At 46.2% G+C, this 14691-nt stretch overlaps 1 protein-coding gene across 5 annotated transcripts in view; it reads left to right on the top strand.

The window, feature by feature from the left end:
• PCYT1B (phosphate cytidylyltransferase 1B, choline) overlaps positions 1 to 14691 on the top strand; it is an 89358-nt gene that overhangs the window by 35653 nt on the left and 39014 nt on the right. For all 5 annotated transcript variants that reach the window (XM_066356662.1, XM_066356664.1, XM_066356661.1 and 2 more), the window contains one exon: positions 428 to 544. In XM_066356662.1, the coding sequence (XP_066212759.1) occupies positions 428 to 544 (117 nt within the window). The remainder of the gene's footprint in view (positions 1 to 427; positions 545 to 14691) is intronic.

Here is a 14691-nt window from a genome sequence, read left to right as displayed (position 1 = left end):
TGGCAGATTCAAGGATCAAGTCATTTGTCCCTTTCATTGAGCCCCTCCTTTACTTCTGCCGTGATATTCCCACAGGACCGACTCTGCCAAGCCTTTGGTAATTCCTGGCCTGTCTGGATGTGCCAGCTCAGACACCTGAGACTCCACTCTGGGTCAGGACAACTCCCCAGTGCTTTGTGTCTGTCTTTCCTATTAGCTAAAAATGTGTATTCTGGGTCAGTCTTAATTTTGTTATGTTTTTACTCTGCTTTGATGTCCTCAAGAGACTATCTTTGTAAAGTTAATTTCCTGCACAAATATGAAATCGATGGTATGTAGACCTGTATCTTATCCAGGTAAACTTTCCTAAAATGCTATCCTGATAGAAGAACCAGGTAACTGGGCTTTGGTCTGCAGTTCTGTTGATGATGTTTTCTTTCTCCCACAGCTGACAGACCTGTCAGAATATACGCAGATGGAATATTTGATCTCTTTCACTCAGGCCACGCAAGGGCACTTATGCAAGCAAAAACCCTATTTCCTAACACCTACTTGTTGGTAGGAGGTAAGAAATTCATTTTCTCTTTGTCCAGAAAACTCCTTTATAATGTACTTCCTGAAAGGACCCTTTCAGAGTTTCAATGTTAAAATCTCAAATTATTAACACTCCCTACTTAGCCTATATTGGCTCACATGTTTACTGCCTGAAATTTAAAATGATGTTTAAAAACTGCAGGGGAACCTGACAGGTGGTGCTGCAGTAGGTAGAGTGTTGACCTGGGGTGCTGAGGTCCCAGGTTCGAAACTCTGAGGTCACCAGCTTGAGCCTGGGCTCATATGGCTTTAGTGCAGGGTTGCCGGCTTGAGCATGGGGTTGCTGGCTTGAGCATGGGGTTGCTGGCTTGAGCATGGGATAATAGACATGACCCTATGGTCACTGGCTTGCACCCAGAGGTTGCTGGCTTGAAGCCCATGGTTGCTGGCTTGAGCCCTGAGGTCACTGGCTTGAGCAAGGGGTCACTGACTCAGCTGGAGCCCCCCAGTCAAGGCACATGTGAGAAGCAATCAATAAACAACTAAGGTGCTGCAAGTATGAGTTGATGCTTCTCACCTCTCTCCCTTTCTGTCTCTCTCACTCTCTCTAAAATTATATATATATATTCTAATGTTCTTCCTTTATGTAAATTCAAACTTCTCATTTCCTTTTCTTTGAAGGACGTTCTTTTTTCCTCTGAAGAACTTTTAAAAACATGTTTTGCAAGGCAGGTCTACTGGAAACAGATTTCCTCAATTTTTTTGTTTATCTGAGGAAGTCTTTATGTCTCCTGTTCCTTTAAAAGGCAGTTTTGGCCTGACCAAGCAGTGGCGTAGTGGATGGAGCGTCGGACTGGAATGCGGAAGGACTCAGGTTCGAGACCCCGAGGTCGCCAGCTTGAGCTTGGGCTCATCTGGCTTGAGCAAAAAGCTCACCAGCTTGGACCCAAGGTCACTGGCTCGAGCAAGGGGTTACTTGGTCTGCTGAAGGCCCGCGGTCAAGGCACATATGAGAAAGCAATCAATGAACAGCTAAGGTGTTGCAGCGAAAAACTGATGATTGATGCTTCTCATCTCTCTCTGTTCCTGTCTGTCCCTGTCTATCCCTCTCTCTATAAATAAAAAATTAAAAAATAAACAAAGGGCAGTTTTGTGGGGTACAGAATTCTAGGTGGGTAGGTGGATTGTTTTCTCTCAAAGCTGTAAGTATTCCACTCCGTTCTCTTCTGGCTTGTGCTGTTTCTGTGGAGAAGCCCAGTGTACCTTCTCACCTTGCTCTTCCATAGGTAAGGTGTTTTTCTCCCTCGGACATCTTCTGAGATGTTTTCTTTGGCATTTATCCTCTTTGATGTTAAATGAGATGAATGGGATCTCACTGTTTGTGGATGAACATATTATTGTTAGAATGAGACAGTGTAACATTGATTTTATTCCTGTTTTTTCTTGCTATTGATGTAAGTCCTGAGAAGTTTTGTTCACACAACTATTTAGATGGGAATGGAGGATTTTTTTTATAGTGATACCACTCAATCTTTGAAGTCCTGAGTTATTTTCCAGATGTCATGAAACTAATTTTAGTGATCTATCAAGGGCCAGTTTACTGAGATCTCCTTTCAACTTGCCCACAGCAATGGATTAGAAATGACCTGACCTATGGAAAGATTTATTACCAAGCTATTAGAATTATTTGCTTTCTCCCTTTCTGGGAAACCATGACAAAAACGCTTTACCTAGACTTGTTTAATGACTTTTTTTTTTTTTTTACAGAGACAGAGAGAGGGATAGATAGGGACAGACAGACAGGAACAGAGAGAGATGAGAAGTATCAATCATCAGTTTTTCGTTGCGACACCTTAGTTGTTCATTGATTGCTTTCTCATATGTGCCTTGACCGTGGGGCTACAGCAGACCAAGTAACTCCTTGCTCGAGCCAGCGACCTTGGGTCCAAGCTGGTGAGCTTTTTCTCAAACCAGATGAGCCTGTGCTCAAGCTGGTGACCTCGAGGTCTCAAACCTTGGTCCTCGGCATCCCAGTCCCACGCTCTATCCACTGCGCCACTGCCTGGTCAGGCTAATGACTCTTAATTATAACCCTTACTCCTTTACTTGGAAGCAACTTATTCAACCAGATACACTCAGAAAGTATTGGGGAAATGGAAATATTGGTAATTTTATTACACTGTTGCCAATCTAACGATTTTTGATAAATGCTTTTATTATTTGTTTAAAACTTAAAAAAAATCAAAACCTGGCCCTGGCTGGTTGGCTCAGCGGTAGAGCGTCGGCCTGGCGTGCAGGGGACCCGGGTTCGATTCCCGGCCGGGGCACATAGGAGAAGCGCCCATTTGCTTCTCCACCCCCCTCCCCTCCTTCCTCTCTGTCTCTCTCTTCCCCTCCCACAGCCAAGGCTCCATTGGAGCAAAGATGGCCCGGGCGCTGGGGATGGCTCCTTAGCCTCTGCCCCAGGCGCTAGAGTGGCTCTGTTTGCGGCAGAGCGACGCCCCAGAGGGGCAGAGCATCGCCCCCTGGTGGGCAGAGCGTCACCCCTGGTGGGCGTGCCGGGTGGATCCCGGTCGGGAGCATGCGGGAGTCTGTCTGACTGTCTCTCCCCGTTTCCAGCTTCAGAAAAATACAAAAAAAAAAAAAAATCAAAACCTTGGGGCTGCAGTTTTAGCTTGCTAAATGTGCTAAACTAATTGGTCAAGCCACTTCTCATTGTCAAGTCTAATTCAGAACCCAGAAAGCAAGAAAAAGCCTTTTGGTTCAAATATATATATTAATGTATTTCAAGAAACTTTATAAAATACACTGAGAAATAAGTTATTGAATGTATTGTATAAAATAAAGTCAGTCAAGATTAAAATGAAATAGAGCTAATAATATACGGTAAGTTTCAAATAAGACAATAAATCCAACAAGTCAATATGCTTAATTTATAATAATGCAATGTAATTTATAGATAAAATTATGATATATATAAGAAGAGGAGTATAATTAAAATAAGAGGCTTGTCATTTCTTTTATAAATATTCATGTGTGCCTGACCTGTGGCGGCGCAGCGGATAAAGCGTCAACCTGGAATGCTGAGGTTGCTGGTTTGAAACCCTGGGCTTGCCCGGTCAAGGCACATATGGGAGTTGATGCTTCCTGCTCCTCCCCCCTTCTCTCTCTCTTCTCTAAAATGAATAAAAATAAATAAATGTTGGTGTGTGTGTGTGGGTGTGTGTGTGTGTGTAAGTGTGTGTGAAACCCTGGTCTTTGGCTTTGGGAAATAATGAAATCAAATATAAAAAACCCAAGAAATAATTATTTTTATTAGACACCATGGTCATACTCTTCCTATATATTTAAGGATAAAAAAGGGATATACTAGCCCTGGCCGGTTGGCTCAGTGGTAGAGCGTCGGCCTGGCGTGCAGGAGTCCCGGGTTCGATTCCCAGCCAGGGCACACAGGAGAAGCGCCCATCTGCTTCTCCACCCCCGCCTCCTTCCTCTCTGTCTCTCTCTTCCCCTCCCGCAGCCGAGGCTCCATTGGAGCAAAAAGATGGCCCAGGTACTGGGGATGGCTCCTTGGCCTCTGCCCCAGGCGCTAGAGTGGCTCTGGTCGCGACAGAGCGACGCCTGGATAGGCAGAGCATCGCCCCCTGGTGGGCGTGCCGGGTGGATCCCGGTTGGGCGCATGTGGGAGTCTGTCTGACTGCCTCCCCGTTTCCAGCTTCAGAAAAAAAAAAAAAAGAGATATACTACTAAAAGATAATTTGTCTGGCAGTAGGTATTTTATTTTTTTGTTATGAGGAGGTAGAAAATAAACATTTTAGAAAATAATAGGGATAAGCAGGATCTGTAGATAAGTTTATTTCAATATATTTGGAAAAATCTGATAATTCCAGAAAATATTCCAGTTCTATTTCTAGACAACTTTGGCTTATTGAAGTGATTTTGAAGTGAATAAATAGCTGGGGAAAATGCTTATTTGTAAATAAAAGGGTAAAGGCGTATTTTAAGATTCAATACCAGAGGCCCTGGCCAGGTTGTTTAATTGATTAGACTGTCATCCTGACATGCTGAGGTTGCAGGTTTGATTGCTGGTCAGGGCACATACAAGAATCAACCAATAACGGCATGAATAAGTGGAACAACAAATTGATCTTTATTTCTCTCTTTCTCTATCTGTTTCTTTCCCTTCTTCCCTCTCTAAAAATCAATCAATAAAATATTTTTTTAAAAGATTCAATATGAGAGAAGAGACGAAGGAGTAGGTGGAAAGTACACTCACCTCCTCCCGGGACCAAACTGGAATTAGAACTAAAACATAGAGCAATCAACCTAAATAACCAGCTGAAGACTAGCAGAAGAAGTCTTACAACCAAAGATTTATAGAAGAAGCCACATCAAGACTGGTAGGAAGGGCGGTGACAGAAAAAGGGCTGGTCTTTCTGTCCCTGACAGACAGCAGCTCAGATTCTGGAGTGATATCTCAGTTGCAAAGGTTCCCCGTGAGCAGCTGGGGTCTCAGCCCCAAGCTGGCTCCCAGACTAGAGCACTAGAGCCGGAAAGAGGCACCCACATAACATCTGGCTGTGAAGATCAGTGGGGATTCTGCTGCCAGGGTGAGACAAGAGTCCACTAGAGGCACAGGGGCCTTCTTAAAGGACCAACACACAAAATCTTGTTCACAGCTGCTCACCCTGGGCTCTGGCAGAGGGTGGGCAGGGAGAACTAGAGTCATATGAGGAGAGTCTGGGGTTTGTGGCTCTGGGGACAGGATGGAAGGGACGGCTGCCAGGATCTCTGTGCTGAGTCATTCTCCCATACCTCAGATGCTATTTTTCTTGGTTAGAGCACTTCCCTCCATGTGGCATCAGCCTGGAGGAAAGCAATCGCCCCATCCTCTGGACTCTGTCTCCTCCACCCTGTAGAGCTTGTGCCCTGCTAAGGAGTCAGCTGCCTGGGCCAGTCTGTAGAGGTATGGGCCGATTCTGGGGGTATCAGTGACTGAATTGTGTGACGTTGGAGTATGGTCCATTCCCCCCACTTTCCTGTGAACCTGACTGGCTCTTCCCCCTCATGGGAGATCTGCTAACCCCACTCTTGGGGCTCCCAGCGGACCCACTTACCTAACTATGGTGGCTCTGCCCTACTGAGGGCTAGGCAAAACCTGGGACAGGCTGACTGTGTGGCTGTGATGGGGGGGCCATTTTACTCTTGCACACTCAAGCACTGCAGAGCTCTCCCTTCACATGGTCAAATCTTGGTCCGTTTGGATCTGATAAACTCTGCTGGCCTCACCCTGGTGACTCCCTGAGACTGCCCTATCACAAAGGTGTGCGAGCGCTCAGTGGGAGGCAGTGAGACTTGGTACACTCTGGCTAAGTGGCCTCAGACCCAGCACTGGCACTGAGTTTGAACCTATGGATAGGAAAAATTAATTAACATCTTAAAATGCCCATACTACCCAAAGCAATCTATAGATTCAATATAATTCCTATCAAGATATCAATAGTATATATTTCACAGAACCAAATCAAATATTTCGGTAATTTATATGGAACCACAAAAGACCCCGAATATCCACAGAGATCTTGAGCAAGAACAACAGACTTGGAGGTGTTATGCTACCTGATATCACTGTAAGGCCATTGTACTCAAAACAGCATGGTACTGGCATAAGAACAGGCATATAGCTCAATGGAACAGAATAGAGAGCCCAGAAGTAAACCCAAGCCTTTATGGTCAATTAAACAATCCAATTGAAAAATGGGCAAAGGACCTGAATAGACACTTCTCCAAAGAGGACATACAGATGGCCAATAGATATGAAAAGAGGCTCTGTGTCACTAATCATCAGAGAAATGCAAATTAAAACCACAATCAGATATCACCTCACAGCTGTCAGAGGGCTATCATCAATAAATCAACAAACAAACGCTGGCAAAGGTGTGGAGAAAAGGGAACCCTTGTGCCCTGTCGGTGGGAATGCAGACTGGTGTAGCCACTGTGGAAAGCAGTATGGAGTTAGCTGAAAAAGTTAAAAATGGAACTGCCTTATGACCCAGCAATTCCACTTCTGGGAATAAATTCAAAGAAATTTGAAACACTAATTTGAAAGAATATGTGCATTCTAGTTCATTGCATCATTATTTACATTAGCCAAGATTTGGAAACAGCCCACAGCCCAAGTGCCCATCAGTAGATGAGTAGATAAAAAAGCTGTGGTACATTTACACAGTGGAATACTACTTGGCAGTAAAAAAGAAGGAACTCTTAACTTTTACAATAGTAGGGATAGACCTGGAGAACATTATACTAACTGAAATAAGCCAAAGGAGACAAGTACCATATGATTTCACTTATGTTTGGAATCTAATGGGCCGTAGGCGGTTGGCTCAGCAGTAGAGCATTGGCCTGGTGTGTAGGATTCCCAGATTTGATTCCTGGTCAGGCCCCACAGGAGAGGCAATCATCTGCTTCTCCACCGCTTCCCCTTCTCTCTCTCTCTTTCTCTCCTGCATCCATGGCTCAAACTGTTTGAGCAAATTGGCCTGGGCTCTGTGGATGGCTCAATGGCCTCTCCTCAGGCGCTGGAATAGCTCAGTTGCCAAGCAGCAGAGCAGCGGCCCCAGATGTGCAGAGCATCGCCCAATAGGGGAATGCCAGATGAATCCTGGTCGGGGCTCATGTAGGAGTCTCTCTCTTTCTCCTTGCCTCTCACTTAAAAAAAAAAAAAAGGAACCTAATGAACAACCTGTCAGAGAGGAGGGAGGTTGTGGGGCTGAGTAAAAAGGTGAAGGGATTAAGGGGGAAAAGATCTCATAGACAAGACAACAGTATGGTGATAGCCAGAGGGAAAAGGGGGTAGCAGAAGGCAGAAGAGGGTAGAGGGAAAGTCAAGGGTGATGGAAGGAGACTTTACTTGGGGTGGTGAACACAATACAATATATAAAGATGATATGTTATAGCACTGTATGCCTCAAACCTACATAATTTTATTAACCAATGTCACCCCAATTAATTTGATTTAAAAAAGATTCAATATGAGGATTGAGATGAGCTGGAAAAATGCTTACCCTTAACTACATTAGAAAGTCATTTTTAGGCCCTGGCCAGTTTGCTCAGCGGTAGAGCATCGGCCTGGCGTGCAGGAGTCCTGGGTTCAATTCCCGGCCAGGGCACACAGGAGAGGTGCCCATCTGCTTCTCCACCCCTCCCCCTCTCCTTCCTCTCTGTCTCTCTCTTCCCCTCCTGCAGCCAAGGCTCCACTGGAGCAAAGTTGGCCCAGGCGCTGAGGATGGCTCTATGGCCTCTGTCTCAGGCGCTAGAATGGCTCTGGTTGCAACAGAGCATCGCCCCCTGGTGGGCGTGCCGAGTGGATCCCGGTCGGGCGCATGCGGGAGTCTGTCTGACTGCCTCCCCGTTTCCAACTTCAGAAAAATACAAAAAAGAAAAAAAAAAGAAAGTCATTTTTAGCATTCAATATTTCTTTCTAATGCTCCTTTTGCTTTAAGTTCCTGGGTCGTATTCCTCAAGATCCTTATCCTTTGACAATAGTTCAGAGAAGGAAGAGGCAAAATTATTAGGCAAAAATTTGCCCTCTTCTTCACGCTAGCAAATTTTGTTTCTAACAGAAATGTGTTCAGGAGAGGACGTTTTTATAGGTTTATGGTGCTTTAAATAATCATTAAAGGTTTCCATTTGGTTTGGCCCGCAGTCTTAATTCCCCTCCCTTGCAACGCAACTTAGTAAGGTTTGGATGGTGCCTTTCTTCTGTAAAGTGGAATAAAGGTAGTTTGGAACATTGAGGCTTTTAGGGGCTCATTAATCTTAGGAAAGCATACCCTTGGAAGTTGATCTGGAATTATTTTTATTTATAAATGTAATGGAATGACATTGATCAATGAGAGTGCATAGGTTTTTAGGTGAACATCTCTAATATTTTAACCGTTGTATTGTGTGCCATCACCCAAAGTCCAATCATTTTCTGTCACCGTATATTTGTCCCTCTTTACTCCCCTCCCCCCACTAACCACTTCCCTTTTTTTTTTTTTTTTTGTATTTTTCTGAAGCTGGAAACGGGGAGAGACAGTCAGACAGACTCCTGCATGCACCCGATTGGGATCCACCCGGCAGGGCGATGCTCTGTTGCAACCAGAGCCATTCAAGCGCCTGAGACAGAGGCCATAGAGCCATCCTCAGCGCCCGGGCCAACGTTGCCCCTGAGTGTACCAGGGGCTACACTCTGCCCACCAGGGGGCGATGCTCTGCCCCTCCGGGGCTTCACTCTGCCCACCAGGGGGCGATGCTCTGCCCCTCCGGGGCGTCACTCTGCCGCGACCAGAGCCACTCTAGCGCCTGGGGCAGAGGCCAAGGAGCCATCCCCAGCACCCGGGCCATCTTTGCTCCACTGGAGCCTCGGCTGCGGGAGGGGAAGAGAGAGACAGAGAGGAAGGAGGGGGGGTGGAGAAGCAAATGGGCGCTTCTCCTATGTGCCCTGGCCAGGAATCGAACCCGGGTCCCCTGCACGCCAGGCCAACGCTCTACCGCTGAGCCAACCAGCCAGGGCCCTAACCACTTCACTTTTATCTGTGTCCATGAGTCTCAGTTTTATATCCCACCTCTGTGGGGTATATATTTGTCCCTCTTTACTCCCCTCTCCCTGGTAATCACTTAACTTTAAAAAGCTAAGAACTACATGATTTCACACATAGGAGAGATATAAAACAGAGACTCATGATTGTAGATAAAAGTGATCTGGAAATTCATTACTTTAAAGCTACCTGTACTTGGATACCTCTTGAAAAATCTTTGTGTATCCCCAGGGGTATGTGTGCCCTAGTTTGAAGACCATTTACTGCCTTAGACAGACTATCTTTCCTGAGTATCACAAACCAACTTAATGGTACACGATTCTATAGTGAGGGCAGGTAGGGAGCCCTTTACGAATAGATATTGTGTTGTTGGTTGAAAGGCTGGCTCTTGATAATATGTGTGTACTTAACAAATAAAACACTTAAGGTGGGCCTGACCAGGCAGTGGTGCAGTGGATAGAACATCAGCCTGGGATGCTGTGGACTCAGGTTCAAAACCCTGAGCTCACTGGCTTGAGTGCAGACTCATCTGGCTTCGTGTGGGGTTGCCAGCTTGAGCATGGGATCACAGACATGACCCCATGGTCACTGGCTTGAAGCCCAAGGTCACTGGCTTGAGCAAGGGGTCACTTGCTCGTTGGAGCCTCCTAGTCAAGGCACATAAAAGAAAGCAATCATAAACAACTTAAGTGCCGCAACTATGAGTTGATTCTTCTCATCTCTCCCTTCCTGTCTGTCTGTCCCTGTCTCTCTCTCACTAAAACAACAACAAACAAAACAAACCAAAAATCCACTTATGGTGAGTTGAAAGAACTCGCTCTATTAATTGTGGACCCCTTACATCTGCAGGTAGGTTTGTTGTAGGAATTTTCCTAGGTGGAGCAAGGACTTAGCCAATAGAACCACTCTGATCTGGGCAAGTGCATGAGCAAACACTTGCTTGAAACGCTTGGTATTTGGCAGAAATAACTGACTCAAAGATCAGAAACTGGAAGTACTACAGTCTACTTCTCAACCTTAGGTGATAACAGACCCCACAGACTGCTGTGATTTTGCACTATGATTATAATACCTGCATCTCTAATTTTTAAGCATGTAGTAATGATTTGAAAATGCTTTTACGGGAGCAAACCTTTTTGATATTATTTTAGTGACGACAATCCAGTAGTAAAGCTCTTTTTTCCTCCATTTTAGTTTAAACGTTAAGTCATTTAAAAACAACTCAAGAGCCTGATCAGGCGGTGATGCAGTGAATAGAGCATTGGTTTGGGACTTTGAGGACCCAGGTTCAAAACTCCGAGGTCACTGACTTGAATGCGGGCTCATCCAGCTTGAGCATGGGATCATAGACATGATTCCTTGGTCACTGGCTTGAGCCCAAAGGTCGCTGGCTTGAGCAAAGGATCACTGTCTTGGCTGGAGTCCCCTGGTCAAAGCAATCAATGAACAACTAAGGTGCCGCAATGAAGAATTGATGCTTCTTATTTCTCTGCCTTCCTGTCTGTCCCTCCCTCTCTTTCTCCTTGTCTCTATCGCTTAAAAAACAAAAAACAGCCTGACCAGGTGGTGGCGCAGTGGATAGAGCATCGGACTGGGATGCAGAGGACCCAGGTTCAAGACCCCGAAGTCGCCAGCTTGAGCGCTGGCTCTTTTGGCTTAAGCAAGAAAAAGCTCACCAGTTTGGACCCAAGGTCGCTGGCTCGAGCAAGGGGTTACTCGGTCTGTTGAAGGCCCGTGGTCAAGACACATATGAGAAAGCAATCAATGAGCAACTAAGGTGTTGCAACGAAAACTGATCATTGATGCTTCTCCCTTCTCTCCGTTCCTGTCTGTCTGTCCCTATCTGTCCCTCTCTCTGACTCTCTGTCCCTGTTAAAAAAATTAAAATTTATGTCAGAGAGTTTTTTTAAAAAAGATTCATTTTAGATAGGGGAGCGGGAGGGAGGGAGAGAGAGGGAGGGAGAGAGAGAGAGAGAGAGAAGGGAAGGGGGAGGGTCAGGAAGCATCAGGAAGCATCAACTCCCACATGTGCCTTGACAGGGCAAGCCCAGGGTTTTGAACTGGTTACCTCAGCATCCCAGGTTGATGCTTTAGAGCAGGGGTCTCAATCACTTCGTGGATTAGTCTGCGGGCTGCACAAAATTGTTCGGCGGGCCGCATGCGGCCCGTGGGCCGCGAGTTTGAGACCCCTGCTTTAGAGAGTTGTTTTTCCTTAAAAAATAAAGGATTTGAGTCACCAAATCCCATTTCTGCCTCACGGGAAGGAAATTAAAAAACAACAACAATAATAAACCTAATACGGCCCTGGCCGGATGGCTCAGTGGTAGAGCGTCGGCCTGGCGTGCAGAAGTCCCGGGTTCGATTCCTGGCCAGGGCACACAGGAGAAGCGCCCATCTGCTTCTCCACCCCTCCCCCTCTCCTTCCTCTCTGTCTCTCTCTTCCCCTCCCGCAGCCAAGGCTCCATTGGAGCAAAGATGGCCCGGGCGCTGGGGATGGCTCCTTGGCCTCTGCCCCAGGCGCTAGAATGGCTCTGGTCGCGACAGAGCGATGCCCCGGAGGGGCAGAGCATCGCCCCCTGGTGGGCAGAGCGTTGCCCCTGGTGGGCGTGCCGGGTGGATCCCGGTCGGGCGCATGCGGGAGTCTGTTTGACTGTCTCTCCCCATTTCCAGCTTCAGAAAAATACAAAAAAATAAAATAAAATAAAAAATAAAAATAAACCTAATACTACTTCTACTGTAGTAGACATAAATATTACTCCATAAATGTGGGTTTATGTTCTATTGTATTTTAATTGAAATTATCCCTCTAAGACTCCATTTTACCTGACTGGTAGGGAATTCAATGTCAGTCCTTGTTGGGCTCTCTTCATCTCCCCAGAGTCAAACAGAATTTCGAATGTTTATAGAAACAGGACAGGAGCTTCCAGTCTTCAGCCCCGCGCTACTTTGCACTGCCCTCATCACCGGAGCCCACAGAAGTACTAGAAGGGAGCAGGCGCACTGTGCAGGGTGAGGCACCTGTGGTCTGTGCCCGGGTGCAGCCCCAGTGCGCAAGGCTGCGTGTCCCTCGCCCCCAAAGGCTCCGCTGCTGGTGCTTGCTGCTTGCGGGCTCCTCAGACCTTCAGGCTCTTTCTCATTTGGAGGAATATTCTCTCTGACTTCTTCCTTACAGAATCCCCCCCCCCCCCACCAAAGGCTCTCTAGCTTTGGGAAACAGCAGCCAGAAGGGCAGGCTGTCTGCCAGCAACCAGAACTTCACAGCTTCTGTGGGGGAGTTTGTACCAAGAGGCTGGGTACCTGCTTGAAGTGGGGCCGGGAAAAGACAGAGCCCAAACCACCGATGAATATAGCCGCAAATGGTCCTGTATTTCTACTACTGTATTAATAAAGGACAGACGTTACTGAGCATTGCTCTCTGCTCATACGGATGATCAAATTTAATTCTCAAAACTTTGCCATGTTGTAAAGACAACTGAAGCTTGGAGAGTTTGAGTAATTTGCCCAGTATAAGTAGCAAAGCTGGGATTAGAACCCAAACCAAATCCAAAGTTCAACCCCCATGTTATATTTTTTCTCCTGTGGGGTACTGGTAATTTTTTTTTTTTAATTTAGTGAGAGGAGGGGAGGCAGAGAGACAGACTCTCACATGTGCCCTGACTGGGATCCACCTAGCAAGCCCACTAGAGGGTGATACTCTGCCCGTCTGGGGCTCTTGCTCTGTTGCAACTACAGTCATTTTTTAGTGTCTGAGGCAGAGGCCATGGAGCCATCCTCAGTGCCTGGGGCCAACTTGCCCTAATTGACCCATGGCTGCAGGAGGGGAAAAGAAGAGAGAGAGAGAGAGAGAGAGAGAGAGAGAGAGAGAGAGAGAGAGAGAAGAGGGGGAAGGGTGGAGAAGCAGGTCAGAGTTTCTCCTGTGTGCCCTGACCAGGAATCGACCCTGGGACATCCACACCCTGGGCCGATGCTCTACCACTGAGCCAACTGGCCAGGACCAATTTATTTTACTTAAAATTTTTTTCAAAGAAAAAAAAAAGTTTTCAATTACAGTTCAATTACATACATATTATATTTGTTTCAGGGGTACAACATAGTGATTAGACATCTACATAACTTATGAAGTGGCCACCCTGATAAGTCTAGGGGTACTGGTAATAGTTTATTTTGAGCAGTGAGCTGCCAGGGTAGGTTAGCTGGGGCATGAGCTCCCAGATAGCTCAGTGAACTCACCCATGGAACACTACTGCTCGCAGTTCTCCAGCCGGTTGTCAGAGCGCCTTTGCCAAGACTCAAGAACAACAGTGCTGCTCTGGGTATAATTACTGTTTAGACAATAACTGGTCAGCATGTTCAGCTGCTTCTTGAGGTCACTGCTAGGATATGAAACTAGGACCCTGGATTGGCAGAACCGGGATGTTTGTTTTCTCTCTGCTCGGTTAGGAAGCCATTATCTCAGTCAGCTAGAAGTCATACCAAATTGCTCAGGTGCAGTTTCAAATGGGGAGGGTAGAATATAACCTGGCCTAGTTTTGTGTTATTTAAAACATAAATTTGTTGGATCAGAAATCCAGTTCTGCTCCATATGATTCTTGAGGTCGTATTTTAGCAAAGTCCTCAAAGAACATTTAAAGTCTTAGATCAATTTAAAAATTGTATACCTTAGCCCATAAATTATTCCTATTTATGGAGTTAAAATCTTACAGAGTCAGTGAATCAATATATACCATAGTCATTATTGGCCTACTCCCGGCCTCCCTGTGACAGCTGGGCCTGATGGGTGAGTCAAAAACAGGCTAGGCTCTTTACTCAAGATGTTCATGCCTGACCAGGCGGTGGTGCAGTGGTAGACCGTTGGACTGGGATGCAGAGGACCCAGGTTCGAGACCCCGAGGTCGCCAGCTTGAGCACGGGCTCATCTGGTTTGAGCAAAGCTCACCAGCTTGGACCCAAGGTCACTGGCTTGAGCAAGGGGTTACTTGGACTGCCGAAGGCCCGCGGTCAAGGCACATATGAGAAAGCAATCAATGAACAACTAAGGTGTTGCAACGCGCAACGAAAAACTAATTATTGATGCTTCTCATCCCTCCGTTCCTGTCTGTCTCTCCCTGTCTATCCTTCTCTCTGACTCTCTCTCTTTCTCAAAAAAAAAAAAAAAAAGATGTTCATAATATGCTTCAGGGGCTTTCAAATGGTTTCTACACTGGAATCTTCCCTGAAGCTTATCAAACATAGAGCTGTCCAGGCCCTCCTGCAAACCCCACTGTCTTAGTCCATTTGGGCGATAACAACATACCACGGACTGGGCAACTTAAAAACAACAGAAGTTTATTTCTCATGGTTCTGGAGTCTGGGAAGCCCAAGATCAAAGCGCTGACATAGCCTCCTTGAGGTGAGGCCTTCATTCTGACTCATAGCAAACACATCTTGCTGTTTTCTTTTTTATTTATTTATTTATTTATTTATTTATTTATTCATTTTAGAGAGGAGAGGGAGAGAGAGAGGAAGAGAGAGAGAGGAGAGACAGAGAGAGAGAAGGGGGGAGGAGCTGGAAGCATCAACTCCCATATGTGCCTTGACCAGGCAAGCCCAGGGT

Source organism: Saccopteryx leptura, chromosome X (genome assembly GCF_036850995.1).
Source record: "Saccopteryx leptura isolate mSacLep1 chromosome X, mSacLep1_pri_phased_curated, whole genome shotgun sequence".
Lineage (NCBI taxonomy): Eukaryota > Metazoa > Chordata > Mammalia > Chiroptera > Emballonuridae > Saccopteryx > Saccopteryx leptura.
Note: the sequence above shows the minus strand (reverse complement) of the source record. Positions and strands in the feature narration are given on the sequence as shown.